We start from the raw sequence: 14031 nt of genomic DNA, 5'->3' as shown, positions 1-14031 counted from the left end.
ATCTGCAAATTGAGGAGAGTGAACAGTTGATGTTCAAGTATTTCAGTTTAAATGTAATCCCTGGAAACAACCTTTCTTTTTGGTGAAAGTGGAACCTTTCCCAAACAACCCTTTTTTTAATCACAAGGAAACACAGACATGAAACTTTATTGCAGTCACTTAACATACTGGTGTTAACATTATTTCCCAACAGAAATGAAAAAGGTATCTGGACTGTCTCCAGTTTGCCCCCACAGAAAAACAACAATCTATAGTAATCAGAAACTAGCTGGTAAATTTAAATATTGTGGCAACTTTTCAGAATCTTCTTTTTCATGGTACTCATTAGAGCACCACCTCCATGTCAAAGGATTCCACTCTAGAAAAAAGGAAAGTGTTTGTCAAATGGCAATGCCTATCAGTGGTTACTTAAACTTTTTGATCCCTACTATTTTCCTCTTACTAAAATCTTAAATTTGATAAGCTTAATAACAGAATAACATATTTTTACTTGTACTTAATGATCATAAACCTTGTAATATCACAGCTTTTAAATGTTTTCATGGTAGTATTATCAGTCAAGAGTAGAGCCAAGATATCAAATTAATCAAAGCATAAACCAGAATATTACATTACAAATAAAATTGTTACTGAAAAGCACTGTAAGTAAATTTCAGTAATTTAAGAAAATATGTATCAAAAATCTAGGTTTTATAGTACACCTAAATAGACTAAAGGATATATATATATATATATATATATAATATATATATATAAATCTAGGTTTAAAATGTTAAAAGTTCAAATGACATTTTTGCAGTATAATCAGGAATGAATATGATACAAGTTCATGAAAATCAAAATAAATGTAGTTTTCTTGGATTAGCAAAACTGCTTAATTCTCTGAAAAATAGTTATTATATTGTGCTATTTATATTATGGTAAATGATTTGAAAACAGCACCAAGTCTCTAGCTTTAAATTAATCCAGCCTATATTTGTGAGCACCTATTTTGCTGTGGGTGTTTAAAAAATGAACAAGCTACAAATCCTGTTCATTCAGCCACATAAATAAGCCTGTAAATACCTATTATCAATTTTACCTTAGTTACAGAAAATGAATCACAAAATCCAATACTGCTAATATTAGGAGGAAAAAGAGTTAATTATAAGATTTCATTCACACATTCTGATGGAAGTATCAGTTTATAGACAGAGTGATCTGGAGTAGAGTAGGATATGGTACCCATTTTGCCAAAGTGAATTTCTAAAAGCTGTCAAGTTTTCTCATGTGCCTCTAGTGATCTTTCCAAACATTAGTGAAATATTTAATTGGAAAAAAAACAAGCACCCACTAACCTGGGGCGGATGAAACCTGGTTGAATGACCTCATCATCTTCTGAAGAACCTAAAACCAAAAAGCTCAAGTTAGTACTACATTAATTGCTGACTTAATTGCCTCTTCTTCAGCTTAATGGCATGTTAGAAAGCAATAAAATGCCTCAGTTTTGACTCTGTGAGGTCAAATTTAAGACTCACCTAACAAAATTAGATAACTAATTGGCATAAACTTGCCTTTGATTCCTACTAAAGGACACTGGTTTAATAAACACTTTAAACGGCTATTAAGATGTAATCAAATATCCTAATTTTGTGAACAATGCAATTACATTAAAAAATTTAATATTACACTGTAATTCAAGAATCCCATTCTGTTTTTTAAAACACAGTTAAAAATCAATCTAACCCACAATAGCGTTTTTTAATGAATTTATTTGGCTATTCCTTTCAGATATATTTTAGAAGATAAATCATGAAATTTAATTGTGGTACTTCACTGTTGATATTAGGTCTTTCTGTTACATTCAAATACTCTGTGAAAAAATTAATGTTAATTCATTCAATAAAGTATATTTAATTAAAAGTATCTAATATGCATTAATACACTTATTTAAAAATATGAATAAGTACTGACATTTCTAAAATATTTATGGCAGATGTCACAACACAATAAAGCTTGCAATCAAGAGTTCACTCAGTAATGAAGTATGGCAATTGGAAAAGGAAGAACTATTGGCCATTGAATTATCATTTTTATCCTCAGGTCACTTATTAAAGTTTGGAAAACAGCTTTTTTTAAAAAAAAAAAATTTTATTTAATCATTATAGAGAGGAGAGAGAGAAGTGAGGGAGGAGAAGGAAGCATCAGCTCCCCTATGTGCCTAGACTAAGGAAGCCAGGGTTTCAAACCGGCAAACTCAGTATTCCAGGTTGACACTTTATCCATTGCACCACCACAGGTCAGATGAAAATAGCCTTGTTTCAACATGCATCCACTCACTTGCTACCACCCAGGGTTGTCCTTGTTCCCTTAACTAAATTTTACACCTATATCTACTGTATCTCACACAGAATAAGCCATTATGTGCAAATTCTTTAAAGTTACAATCTCATTTTTATTCTCAGAACTAAATGGAAGAGTTTCTATAATATATTTTTTAATTTTTAATTTTTATTTATTTATTCATTTTAGAGAGGAGAGGGAGAGACAGAGAGAGAGAGGGAGGAGAGACAGAGAGAGAGAGAAGGGGGGAGGAGCTGGAAGCATCAATTCCCATATGTGCCTTGACCAGGCAAGTCCAGGGTTTTGAACCGGCGACCTCAGCATTTCTAGGTCGACGCTTTATCCACTGTGCCACCACAGGTCAGGCCAATGGAAGAGTTTCTAAACACACAGTTCTACTAAATGTTGACCAAAGATTCTTCTTATAAAGTATAACAATACCACTGAGTAATATTTGAAAAGAATAGAGGAAGAATGTGAACAAAAGGCATGTGAGCCTGACCAGGCGGTGGCACAGTGGATAGAGCGTCGGACTGGGATGCAGAGGACCCAAGTTTAAGATCCTGAGGTCACCAGCTTGAGCGTGGGCTCATCTGGTTTGAGCAAAAGCTCACCAGCTTGGACCTAAGGTCGCTGGCTCGAGTAAGGGGTTACTCAGTCTGCTGAAGGCCCGTGGTCAAGGCACATATGAGAAAGCAATCAGTGAACAACTAAGGTGTTGCAACACGCAACGAAAAACTAATGATTGATGCTTCTCATCTGTCCCTCTCTCTAACTCTGTCTCTGTAAAAAAATAAAACTTGTTTTAAAAAAATATGACTACAACTTATTTCTTTAAAAAAAAAAAAAAGGCATGTGAAACACTGTACATTAAATCCTTCAGTTGTCCTGTGTTTATACCCAAAAGATGAGGGTGGACTCTAATGTTAACAAAATTCATTATTAAAACTTATTTGAATTAAAGTTTTTCTTTACACTAACACTATCTTGTTTTACTTTGCACACTTGGTTTATGTAGGGTTTTATTTAAATATTACATATAATTGCCTGACCAGGCAGTGGTGCAATGGATAGTGGTGACATGGGATGCTGAGGACCCAGGTTCGAAAACCTGAGCTTGCCAGCTTGAGCACAGGGTCCCTGGCTTGAGCAAGGGTTCACTATCTTGGCTGGAGCACCCATCAATACACATATGAGAAAGCAATCAATGAACTAAAGTGCCAAATTACCGTATATTCCCCATGTATAAGATGCTCCAATGTATAAGATGCATCTTAATTAATTTTTGGTATTTTTCTGAAGTGAGAAGTGGGGAGGCAGTCAGACTCTCGCATGTGCCCTACCGGGATCCACCTGGCATGCCCACTTACGGGCGATGCTCTGTCCATCAGAACTGTTGCTTTGATGCGACTGGAGCCATTCTAGCACCTGAGGTGGAAGACATGGAGCCATCATCAGCGCCAGGGCCAACTTTGCTCCAGTGGAACCTTGGTTGCGGGAGGGTAAGAGATGGAAAGGAAGGAGAAGGGGAAGGGTGGAGAGCAGATGGGTGCTTCTGCTGTGTGCCTTGGCCCAGAATCAAACCTGGTACTTCCATATGCTGGGCCAATGCTCTACCGCTGAACCAAGCATCTTAATTTTGAGGCTCAAAATTTGAAAAGAATGTATTCATAAAGTTATTGAACTCAAGTTTATTAATCATAAAATTCATACAACTCATCACTGTCAAAACTCCCATCCATTAGCTTGTCCTCATCTGTGTCTGATGACGAGTCACTGTCTTCAAAAATGAGCACAAAAACAAGTGCGAAAAGGCAGGAAATGCAAGTAAAAAAATCTACAACCACTGTATAAGCCGTACCATTTTTAAACCCCAAATTTTTTTTTTTGGGGGGGGTACGTCTTATACATAGGAAAATATGGCACACATAATTTCAGCAAAACCCTAGCTCATGTTTTTCTAGTCTAATGCCCGCAGCCCCATGCTTAATTTTCTCTGCTTATATAATATTTACAGAAAAGTTAAAACCAAGATATTCTGAAGATGTAAAAAAAAATTGGTAGGGTTTGTGAAAAAATTTTAAGTAATTCAGATGATAATTATAAATGGCAGATTTAAAAATAAAAACCAAATGGCATAATGCTGTTTTAGAGCTTTATGAGCTTTCTGGGTTTAAAGAGAGCTAGTCATTTGTAATGATAAAGATGTTCAGATTTTCCACTTTCTAAACACATAGGATAGTTTTTTATTGTTTATAGTTTTAATATTATCATCCCTTTTCAAAGGAAAAGATAGGATTATTTCACAGACATTGATAATTTCATTTGATGTTAATAGCATAAAAATTTTCAAAAACAAGAATAGAAATGAAAAAGATTTATTTAAATATATTATAACCCATCCAGTATTTATTGAACAATTATGATAGGAATGAGACAGGCATTAAAATCTTTTTGACTTTTTGAGAAAGATAGGAAGGGAGACAGAGGCAGAAGAGAGAAAATGAAACACAAATTTGTTATTCACTTATTTTTGCGTTCATTGGCTGATTCCTGTATGTGCCTTGGACAGGGATTGAACCCGCAACTTTGGTCTATCTGTACAATGCTCTAACCAACTGAGCTACCAGGCAAGGGTGAAGAATGAGACAGGTAAATGTTACATAAAATATTTACAATATTAAATGTTCGTGTTCTTACTATAGGTGACTATTTGAAATAAGTTAATTCTTTAAATGCATAAATAATATAAAATAAACTATAACTTTATACATGGGTTATTTAACACTATATTTTGGGGTAAATATTAAAAAACAAAAATTGAATTAAAGTTATGATATACTAGAATATACTTCTCTGACCCTTCACCAGAATAATCCCTGTTCATCATTTAAATCTCCACTTTGATCTGTTTCTTGTTGTTACACACTGAGTATAAAGGCTTCTACCATGTAATACTATACTGTAGTTGACTATAATAGCCCAACATGCTCTTTCCCCCAACTTGACTCTAGGCTCTATGGTGGCAGGGACTGTATATATTCAGCTTATCATTTTAATCCTGGCATTGTTTAGTGTTTAATACATATTTTAAAAAGAATCAATGACTAATAAATTTCTGAACCTGGCTTGACCATCTTTAAAATGCCATTTATGAAATAAATGAATTTGTATACAAAAATTTTTTTTTATTGATCTTAGAGAAACAGAGAGGAAGAAAAAGAGAGAGCCTGACTAGGTGGTGGCGCAGTGGATTGAGCGTCAGACTGGACGCAGAGGACCCAGGTTTGAAACCCCGAGGTCACTGGCTTGAGCATGGGCTCATATCTGGTTTGAGTACAGCTCACTAGCTTGAACCCAGGGTCACTAGCCTAAGCAAGAGGTCACTCGGTCTGCTGTAGCCCACCCCCCATCAAGGAACATATGAGAAAGCAATCAATGAACAACTAAAGTGCCACAATGAAGAACTAACTGATGCTTCTTATCTCTCTCCCTTCCTGTCTGTCCCTCTCTCTGTTTCTCTGTCTCTGTAACAAAAAATAGAGAGAGAGAGAGAGGCATTCATTTTTTCATTTTTTGTTCCATACCCTCAACCCTGCTGTTTCTGGATGACGCGCTGACGGAGCTAACCAGTTGAGCTAACTGGCTTTTCTTAAAAACCATCTTTTATAAAAAGACAATGTAATAGGTAATTAATCATTTGACTATTGCAAATACAAAATATGTGTATTATTGATTTCAAGAATTTTATTTAAAACATATGTACTTACTGCTATAAAATGTCCTAACTTATGAACACTATCTAGTACATTCTTAAGACTTCAAATTTCTTAAAGTACATAACACTATTCTCAAGCACTTTATATATTGCTGTTAATCCACTATAACTATTCAATGTAAAGGAAAACGATTACTACTACACATTATAGAGTGATTTTTTTTACACTCGATCTTAGCCAAAAGGCTGGGAAGCAATTATACTAATTTTTTAAAACAATTATTAACTTTAGAGAGAGAAGAATAGAGAGACAGAAACATCTATCTGTTCTTTTATGGGCCCTGACTGTGGATCGAACCCACAATCTTTGTGTCTGGGAAAGACGCTATAACCAACTGAGCTATCTAGCCAGGGCACGTATACTCATTTAAAAAAAATTCCCAATTAAGCTGTTAGGCCCAAAGAATGGATTACTAAATAAAAATACCACTATAGTGTCTTCCTCAGAACTTTATTTCAATTAAATTTACATCACATTAGTTTTTCCATCTAATATGCTCAACTAATAAATGCAAAAAATCAATTAAAAAATTTATGCTCTTAATACATGATTTAACAATCAATATTTACCAAAATATAAGGAAAATTACTTCACTACTTATTCTCACTATAATTTCGCACATTTGAAAAAATACTCAAGACAAATTTTTTTTATTCTAAGCAGTGTTTTCTAAAATAAAGTGTAAAATACATTATAGTTGGCTACAAATATCCTTTACTTTATGGCTTATAACAAAAATTACAGTCTATTTACAATATGACTCCACTATCACTAAAGTAAATACATTCTTTGAAAGTAAGGTAGATGCCTGACCAGGTGGTGGCACAGTGGATAGAGCATCAGACTGGGACATAGAGAACCCAGGTTTGAAACCTTAAGGTCGCTGGCTTGAGTGCGGGCTCACCAGCTGTAGCACAGGGTCAATGGCTTGAGCGTGGGTTCATAGATATGACCCCATGGTCGCTGGCTTGAGCCTAAAGGTCGCTGGCTTGAGCAAGGGCTGACTTGTTCTGTTGTAGCCTCCTCACCCCTGGATCAAGGCACACATATGAGAAAGCAATCAATGAACAAGTAAGGTTGCTACAACAAAGACATGATGCTTCTCATTTCTCTCCATCCCTGTCTGTCCCTATCTGTTTCTCTCTCCATCTGTCACACACACAAAAAAGTAAAGTAGACAACAATGTGACTTTTTCCTCCCAGAAGAATAGTTGGGAAAAGTTTTTAAATGACTCTACTTAAAATTATATAGCAAACATCCTACACAAACATCAGACTGAAATCTAAAGCACAATCCTTATTTAGCTATACTATAAAAGGTATCAAATAAAATATTAAATGTAAATTTTAATATCAAAATGAATATTTTGTTATACTGTCCACTAAAGAAATGCATTAAACTCTTCCCTGTAATTGTTTCTTTGACAATTAGTCAACAAACAATTCAAATGCTGCAGAAGGAAAATCAGGATAAATTATTTTGCAATTCAACTGTACATTCTACTGTAATTTTAGATATAACTGGAAATACTGTACCTTCAAGTATATTCAAGTACAATTTAAAAAAATGATCTTCTGTGAAGTAACATAAATATTACATGTGACTTCGCACAGTTGAAAAATCATAGGTATTGGAATGTTAAAACAGGAAACTTCATGCCCTGGCCGGTTGGCTCAGCGGTAGAGCGTCGGCCTAGCGTGCGGACGACCCGGGTTCGATTCCCGGCCAGGGCACATAGGAGAAGCGCCCATTTGCTTCTCCACCCTCTCTGTCTCTCTCTTCCCCTCCCGCAGCCAAGGCTCCATTGGAGCAAAGATGGCCCGGGTGCTGGGCACCGCCCCTGGTGGGCGTGCCGGGTGGATCCCGGTCGGGCGCATGCGGGAGTCTGTCTGACTGTCTCTCCCTGTTTCCAGCTTCAGAAAAATGAAAAAAAAAAAAAAAAACACAGGAAACTTCACATTTGGTGAAATATTTTGAACATTTTCTTGAATGAAAAAATTTATATTAAAAATATTTCAAACTTGCAATTTTTATATATATAAATTAAATTATAATACATTATTTTATTTATTTATTTAATAAATTTTTATTAATGTTAATGGGGTGACATCAATAAATCAGGGTACATTTATTCAAAGAAAACACCTCCAGGTTATCTTGTCATTCAATTCTGTTGCATACCCATCAATACAATACATTATTTATAATAACACTAAATTAAAGGTTGCCGTTTTTATTACTGCTAAATCACCGAGATTGATTTAACTTTCTCAACCACTTTCAAGTAGAAATTTTATTGGTTTCACACAAGATATAGGCAATTCTAGTATTCTCATCAAATAAGTATACTAAAAAATATTTTATTCTAGAAAATAAACTTCAATGAATTATTTAGTTGGCATTGTCGATTGTTTAAAATGTATTATGACACAACTGTTAATTGGTAAACAATTCTTTAGCTTAAATGTAAAAGTTGTAACACAATTAAGCCACAACACAATTGGTTTTGCTAGTGCAAATAGTTTGTATTTTCTACAGCATAAAATAACAGTTTTATAAAATAAGTCCATAGCTGAACCATTGTTTAGGTCACATCAAAAATTAAAAAAAAAAAAAAAAAAAAAAAGGCCCTGGCTGGTTGGCTCAGCGGTAGAGCGTCGGCCTGGCGTGCGGGGGACCCGGGTTCGATTCCCGGCCAGGGCACATAGGAGAAGCACCCATTTGCTTCTCCACCCCCCCCCACCTCCTTCCTCTCTGTCTCTCTCTTCCCCTCCTGCAGCCAAGGCTCCATTGGAGCAAGGATGGCCCGGGCGCTGGGGATGGCTCCTTGGCCTCTGCCCCAGGCGCTGGAGTGGCTCTGGTCTCGGCAGAGTGACCCCCTCCCCAGAGGGGCAGAGCATTGCCCCCTGGTGGGCAGAGCATCGCCCCTGGTGGGCCTGCCAGGTGGATCCCGGTCGGGCGCATGCAGGAGTCTGTCTGACTGTCTCTCCTCGTTTCCAGCTTCAGAAAAATACAAAAAAATAAAAAATAAAAAAAATAAAAAAATAAAAATTTTTTTAAGTGAGAAGAGGGAAGGCAGACAAACAGATTCCCGCATGCGTCCAGACTGGGATCCACCCAGCAAGCCCCCTACTAGGCGATGCTCTGCCCATCTGGGGCATTGCTCCATTGCTCAGCAATCAAGTTATTTTTAGTGCCTGAGGCAAGGCCATGGAGCTACCCTCAGCTCCAGGGGCCAACTTCCTTCAACCATGCCAGGGCTGTGGGTGAAGAAAAAAGAGATAGAGAAAAGGGAGAAGGGGGAGGGGGAAGCAGATGGGGGAAGCAGATGGTAGCAGGGTCGTGTGCACCCTGACCAGGAATCAAACCTAGGACATCCACACACCAGACCAATGCTCTACCACTGAGCCAAATGGCCAGGCTATCAAATTAAAAAAAAAAAATAGTGGTCTTAAATAGTCAAAATAATGGCAAAGATTCCTGTTTAAAAACCTAATAACATATATTTTGAAAGCCCATGCCCTGGCCGGTTGGCTCAGTGGTAGAGCGTCGGCCTGGCATGCGGGACACCCGGGTTCAATTCCCGGCCAGGGCACACAGGAGAAGCACCCATCTGCTTCTCCACCCCCCCCCCTTCCTCTCTGTCTCTCTCTTCCCCTCCCGCAGCCAAGGCTCCATTGGAGCATAGATGGCCCGGGCGCTGGGGATGGCTCCTTGGCCTCTGCCCCAGGCACTAGAGTGGCTCTGGTCACTGCAGGGCATCGCCCCCTGGTGGGCAGAGCATCGCCCCTGGTGGGCCTGCCGGGGTGGATCCTGGTCGGGCGCATGCGGGAGTCTGTCTGACTGTCTCTCCCTGTTTCCAGCTTCAGAAAAAAAAAAAAAAAAAAAAAAAAAGAAAGCCCACCATAACTTTAAGATGAAAACTTTCATGTAGCTTCTTGGTATAGTAAAAAAAAAATTCTAAGTATACCTGAACACCACTATTTAATATATACTGCTCACAAAAATTAGGGTATATTTCAAAATAAATAGGAAGCAATAAAAAAAAAGCATTTGATGTTTTTTATTAAACAAGAACATCAGAAAAGCAAACGACAAGTCAAAGAAAGTTGTCCGATTATGCAAATAAGATGCAAAACCAACTTTTATTTCACTAGTGAAAATGCATGTACAAAAGGCTGAAAGTACTGAAGTATCTTCGTTTCTTGATCCTCTAATTTTTCTGAGCAGTGCAATAAACATCAAGAGATATTTTTGAGGCTACTCATCTTTATGTCATGGCCATTTAATGGTATAATAAACAGTATTAAATAAAAATAGAAATTTAACTAGCAGAGATTATACCAAGAGACTAATGCAAAGAAGATAAAACATAGTTTAGTTTTTCTAAAATTTTTATCCACAAAAAGTTATTTCTGTTATTACCTGTATGATATAAAATATTTTAGCTAAAATGTTTCTGTACAGTATGAAAATGTTACTTAAAAGAAATGCTTAAAAAACATAAAAGTAGCATTTTGGCTTTTGCATTTCCACTGTCTGTAAAAAAAAACTGATTTGAAAGTATCTAGAAAATTTAAAACATGTTTTTCCACATTACACCTGCTCAAACAACACTTATGTCCTTTTTTCCATATAATTAAGCTTTTGCTCAGCCATGAAAACTGGAAACGGATTGCTTGAAAATGAGCTGCATACCTTTTGTCCTGGTTGGTCACCTTTGACCCTTAATTTGATTATCCTGCATATCAACCCATTCTATTTTTAGGAAAACAATATCAAATTTTTATGTCTAAAGTGGTATTTTTTTACTGAAATATTAAATGTATCACAACAGTCCTTTTCAGGTAATTTCTACAATGGTTTCATACCAGTGTTCAGTACACAAAATGCAAAACACAGTAATAGTGTAAGCAGTGATAACCTAGTGTTTGTCCTGTTTTAAACAATAGAAAATTTTCCCAGAGTACTAAGTCAAGATCATTAAAAAGTCATATTTTATCTTTTTCTATTTAGAAAATTGCTTATATTATTATTGTTTCTAAGCAGGATTTAATTCATAAGTCACTTCTAATTTGATTAATTTTGATAACATGTTTTGATAGTGCCAGACTATAAAACATGAAACAAAAATTGCAAATATCAAATTCATACTCAGTCTTACAGTGTTGTCAGTTAAAACTGTCCTTTTTGAGAGTACTCATTAGTTGCTTAAATTGATTTTAAAATCTTGTCTTCCTCTGCAAGTGACAGCTTTCAAAGAAAGAGAAAATCTCTAATATTGATCTCATTGATTATAATGACATTATTCAAAATCGATGTCACAGTCAGGGGATAATTTCTTTACCACAACTTCTGTTTGATTCCAATGCAGTTTGGTAAAAAGATTACATTAAAAAGTATATATGAAATATATTTCTTACAATGATGATGTTACTTGAACCTCTATACAATTTTCTGTGTGGTTTTCAGTCAGATTTAACAGTGACCAATATGGCTGTCTTGGTTCAGCACTGTGGCCAGCGACTTCACAGAGTCACTGTGGCAGATAAATCCAAATCAGTATATATATACAAGTATATGTATATAGCGGGCAAGTTTCTCAAATCAATGTAATTCTATACTTCATATATACCTAGATATGTTCATATAAATCAGTCTCAACTTTTTAATGTAAACAATTTTCATTGTTCTGCTTGGCAAGCTAGAACTACTTCTTTACCTTGTGGTTCACTGAAAACAGCACTTTTCAAGATACTGTCTTTTTAAAAGTCAAAAAAATCAGGTACAGGTTCTAAAGCATTTAAATATAAATACTTTGGGCATTTATGGGCTATAAAATTCTAAAAGAAAATAAGATTCTAATAAAAATTACCAAGTAAAATTCTTTAACTGACCAAAAATTTGTAATGTCTCTTTTATACTCAAAAGCTCTAATTACTTATAAACTGATTCATCTCTGAATTTCTTTTCCTTTTTTTAATCAACTCAACTATAGATTAAATATTTAAAGATCATTTACAGTCCCCAAATTTGCTATTTATAAATAACACTTCAATTATTTTGAAGGGACATCAGTGTTACATCTGACAGTTATGCATGTTTTAATTATGGTACTTATTTTTCCTTTAATCATGGTCAATTATGATAGCAGTGTTACAAATACAAAAAAAAAGTGTTATGATCAGATACCAAACATTACCAAACTACCAGACATTGTTTAATCTTCTCCTTCTGAGTAAATGGAAGAAAATGAGAATTGAACTTTGAAGCATTTGATTCCAGATCTATAACAGAACAATAACTATAGAGGGTTCTAATAATATGCATTACAAATTGATTATGATTCTCAAATTCTTATGACATTTTATTATCAAGCAATGATTAGTTGATCCTATTTGTAAAATGGTAAAGTCAAAGCATTTTATCCTCTGTAGTGCATTCACCTCCCCTTCAAGCACTAGAAAGAAGCTGTGTCAGTTTAATTTCTAAAGCTCTTTGGAAATTTAGGCACACTGGATTGTCCTATTTCATACATTCAGAGATACAGAATTTGGGAAGCAAGAACTGTCTTCCAAATGGACAAAGGTCTAATTATTAACCTAAATGTAATACTAGTTATTACACATTCTGCTGATTTATAATTTGATTCCTCTTTCAATTTGTGCAAAAATACAGCAGGAAAAAAAAGACAAATTTCAAAACAAATTTATATTTTCAAAATCGCATCAACTGGCATAAATTTCCAAGAATTAAATCTTAAATTTTAAAGTTTTCCTTAATTACTTTATAGAGTTGAACTGTTTTATAAGTTATTCTTTAAAATTTTGCTTTACCAAAGGATGCATTTTAAAAAAGGTTTCTTGCATTACCACCTACCTAAATATAGTACCAATCCGCACAAAAATGACAAGAGCATATTTTTATCAGAGTAAAAATCACGTTGTCATATTTTCCCAACAATGTTTTAAATTTTCTAATACTAGTTATGTGTAATTTTAACTTCCACAGTACTTGTGACCAAGAAATAAAAACAATGAACACGAGTATAATTTATTTTCCCTTGCATTTAAAATTGTAGATATAAAAATCCTCACTGAATAATTTAGTCTTATGAACAGTAATAATAGCTGGTAACCTGAAAAACCTGTGGATGAAAACAAATTCACAGAAAGAACAGAAAGGAACTCAGGAAACACAGGAACCTATTTCAGTCTGTGTTACATGCAACAATTCAAAATGGCGGACTTACTATTACTTACATTTTAAAAATTTCCGCAATGAGGACATTAAATACATACTGCAAGATGTTACTCGAAAGCACTCAATATTTACCAACGTGCAATTTTATAAAAGTTTTTGGAGTACAAATCCTCGTAATGCACCCACATCCAGTGTTCCAGGCAGTAGTTAATGCTCCTGCAAATGTAGCATTTCTTCTTTGGTTGTTTCCTTTTCAAAAGCAACCTAAATACAAGTGCACTTTTCTCCGTTCTCCGCAAACCCTTAATTTTAATGCATAAATTTACATCACTAACACCAAAGCAGAAGGGATTCCCGACGTCTGCCGGCTACAAAGCAGCTCGGTTCGCGGAATATGTGAAGGGCAGGTGCGGACGCCCCCTGGCGACGCGGCCCCGCACGTGCGAGGCGCCCGCGCCGGCCGTGCCGACCCGCGGCCCGGACCCCAGCCTGCGCCTTACCACTGCGTCCCGGGTCGCCTTCATCCCCTCCCCAACCGGCCCTCTAGCTCACAGCCCACTCCGGCCCGCACGGCGGTAGACCGCGGTGGCGACACTCGGCACCCACGCTGGCGATGCCTAGCCCGCGAGCGCCGACCCAGCGGGGCAGAGCAGGGTGAGAAAGGTGTGAACCCGGAAGTACATCGGCCGCCCACATCTCAGTGACAACACGGGGGCAATAAATCAG

At 36.2% G+C, this 14031-nt stretch overlaps 1 protein-coding gene across 2 annotated transcripts in view; it reads right to left on the bottom strand.

The window, feature by feature from the left end:
* Positions 1-13656, bottom strand: part of LIN28B (lin-28 homolog B) — a 141188-nt gene extending 127532 nt beyond the window's left edge. Inside the window, exons 1-3 of one of the 2 annotated variants that reach the window (XR_010727675.1) lie at positions 13365-13377; positions 1338-1386; positions 174-358 (exon numbers count right to left, since the gene is read on the bottom strand). Coding sequence is in view for 1 of the 2 variants with exons in the window: in XM_066248160.1 (XP_066104257.1) it covers positions 1338-1374 (37 nt within the window). In the remaining variant the exon portion in view is untranslated. Of the gene's footprint in view, positions 1-173; positions 359-1337; positions 1387-13364 lie in introns of those variants that run through there. The other variant, XM_066248160.1, reaches the window with a different exon arrangement.
* Positions 13657-14031: the final 375 nt, after the last annotated feature.

The sequence above is a fragment of the Saccopteryx bilineata genome, chromosome 12 (genome assembly GCF_036850765.1).
Source record: "Saccopteryx bilineata isolate mSacBil1 chromosome 12, mSacBil1_pri_phased_curated, whole genome shotgun sequence".
Lineage (NCBI taxonomy): Eukaryota > Metazoa > Chordata > Mammalia > Chiroptera > Emballonuridae > Saccopteryx > Saccopteryx bilineata.
Note: the sequence above shows the minus strand (reverse complement) of the source record. Positions and strands in the feature narration are given on the sequence as shown.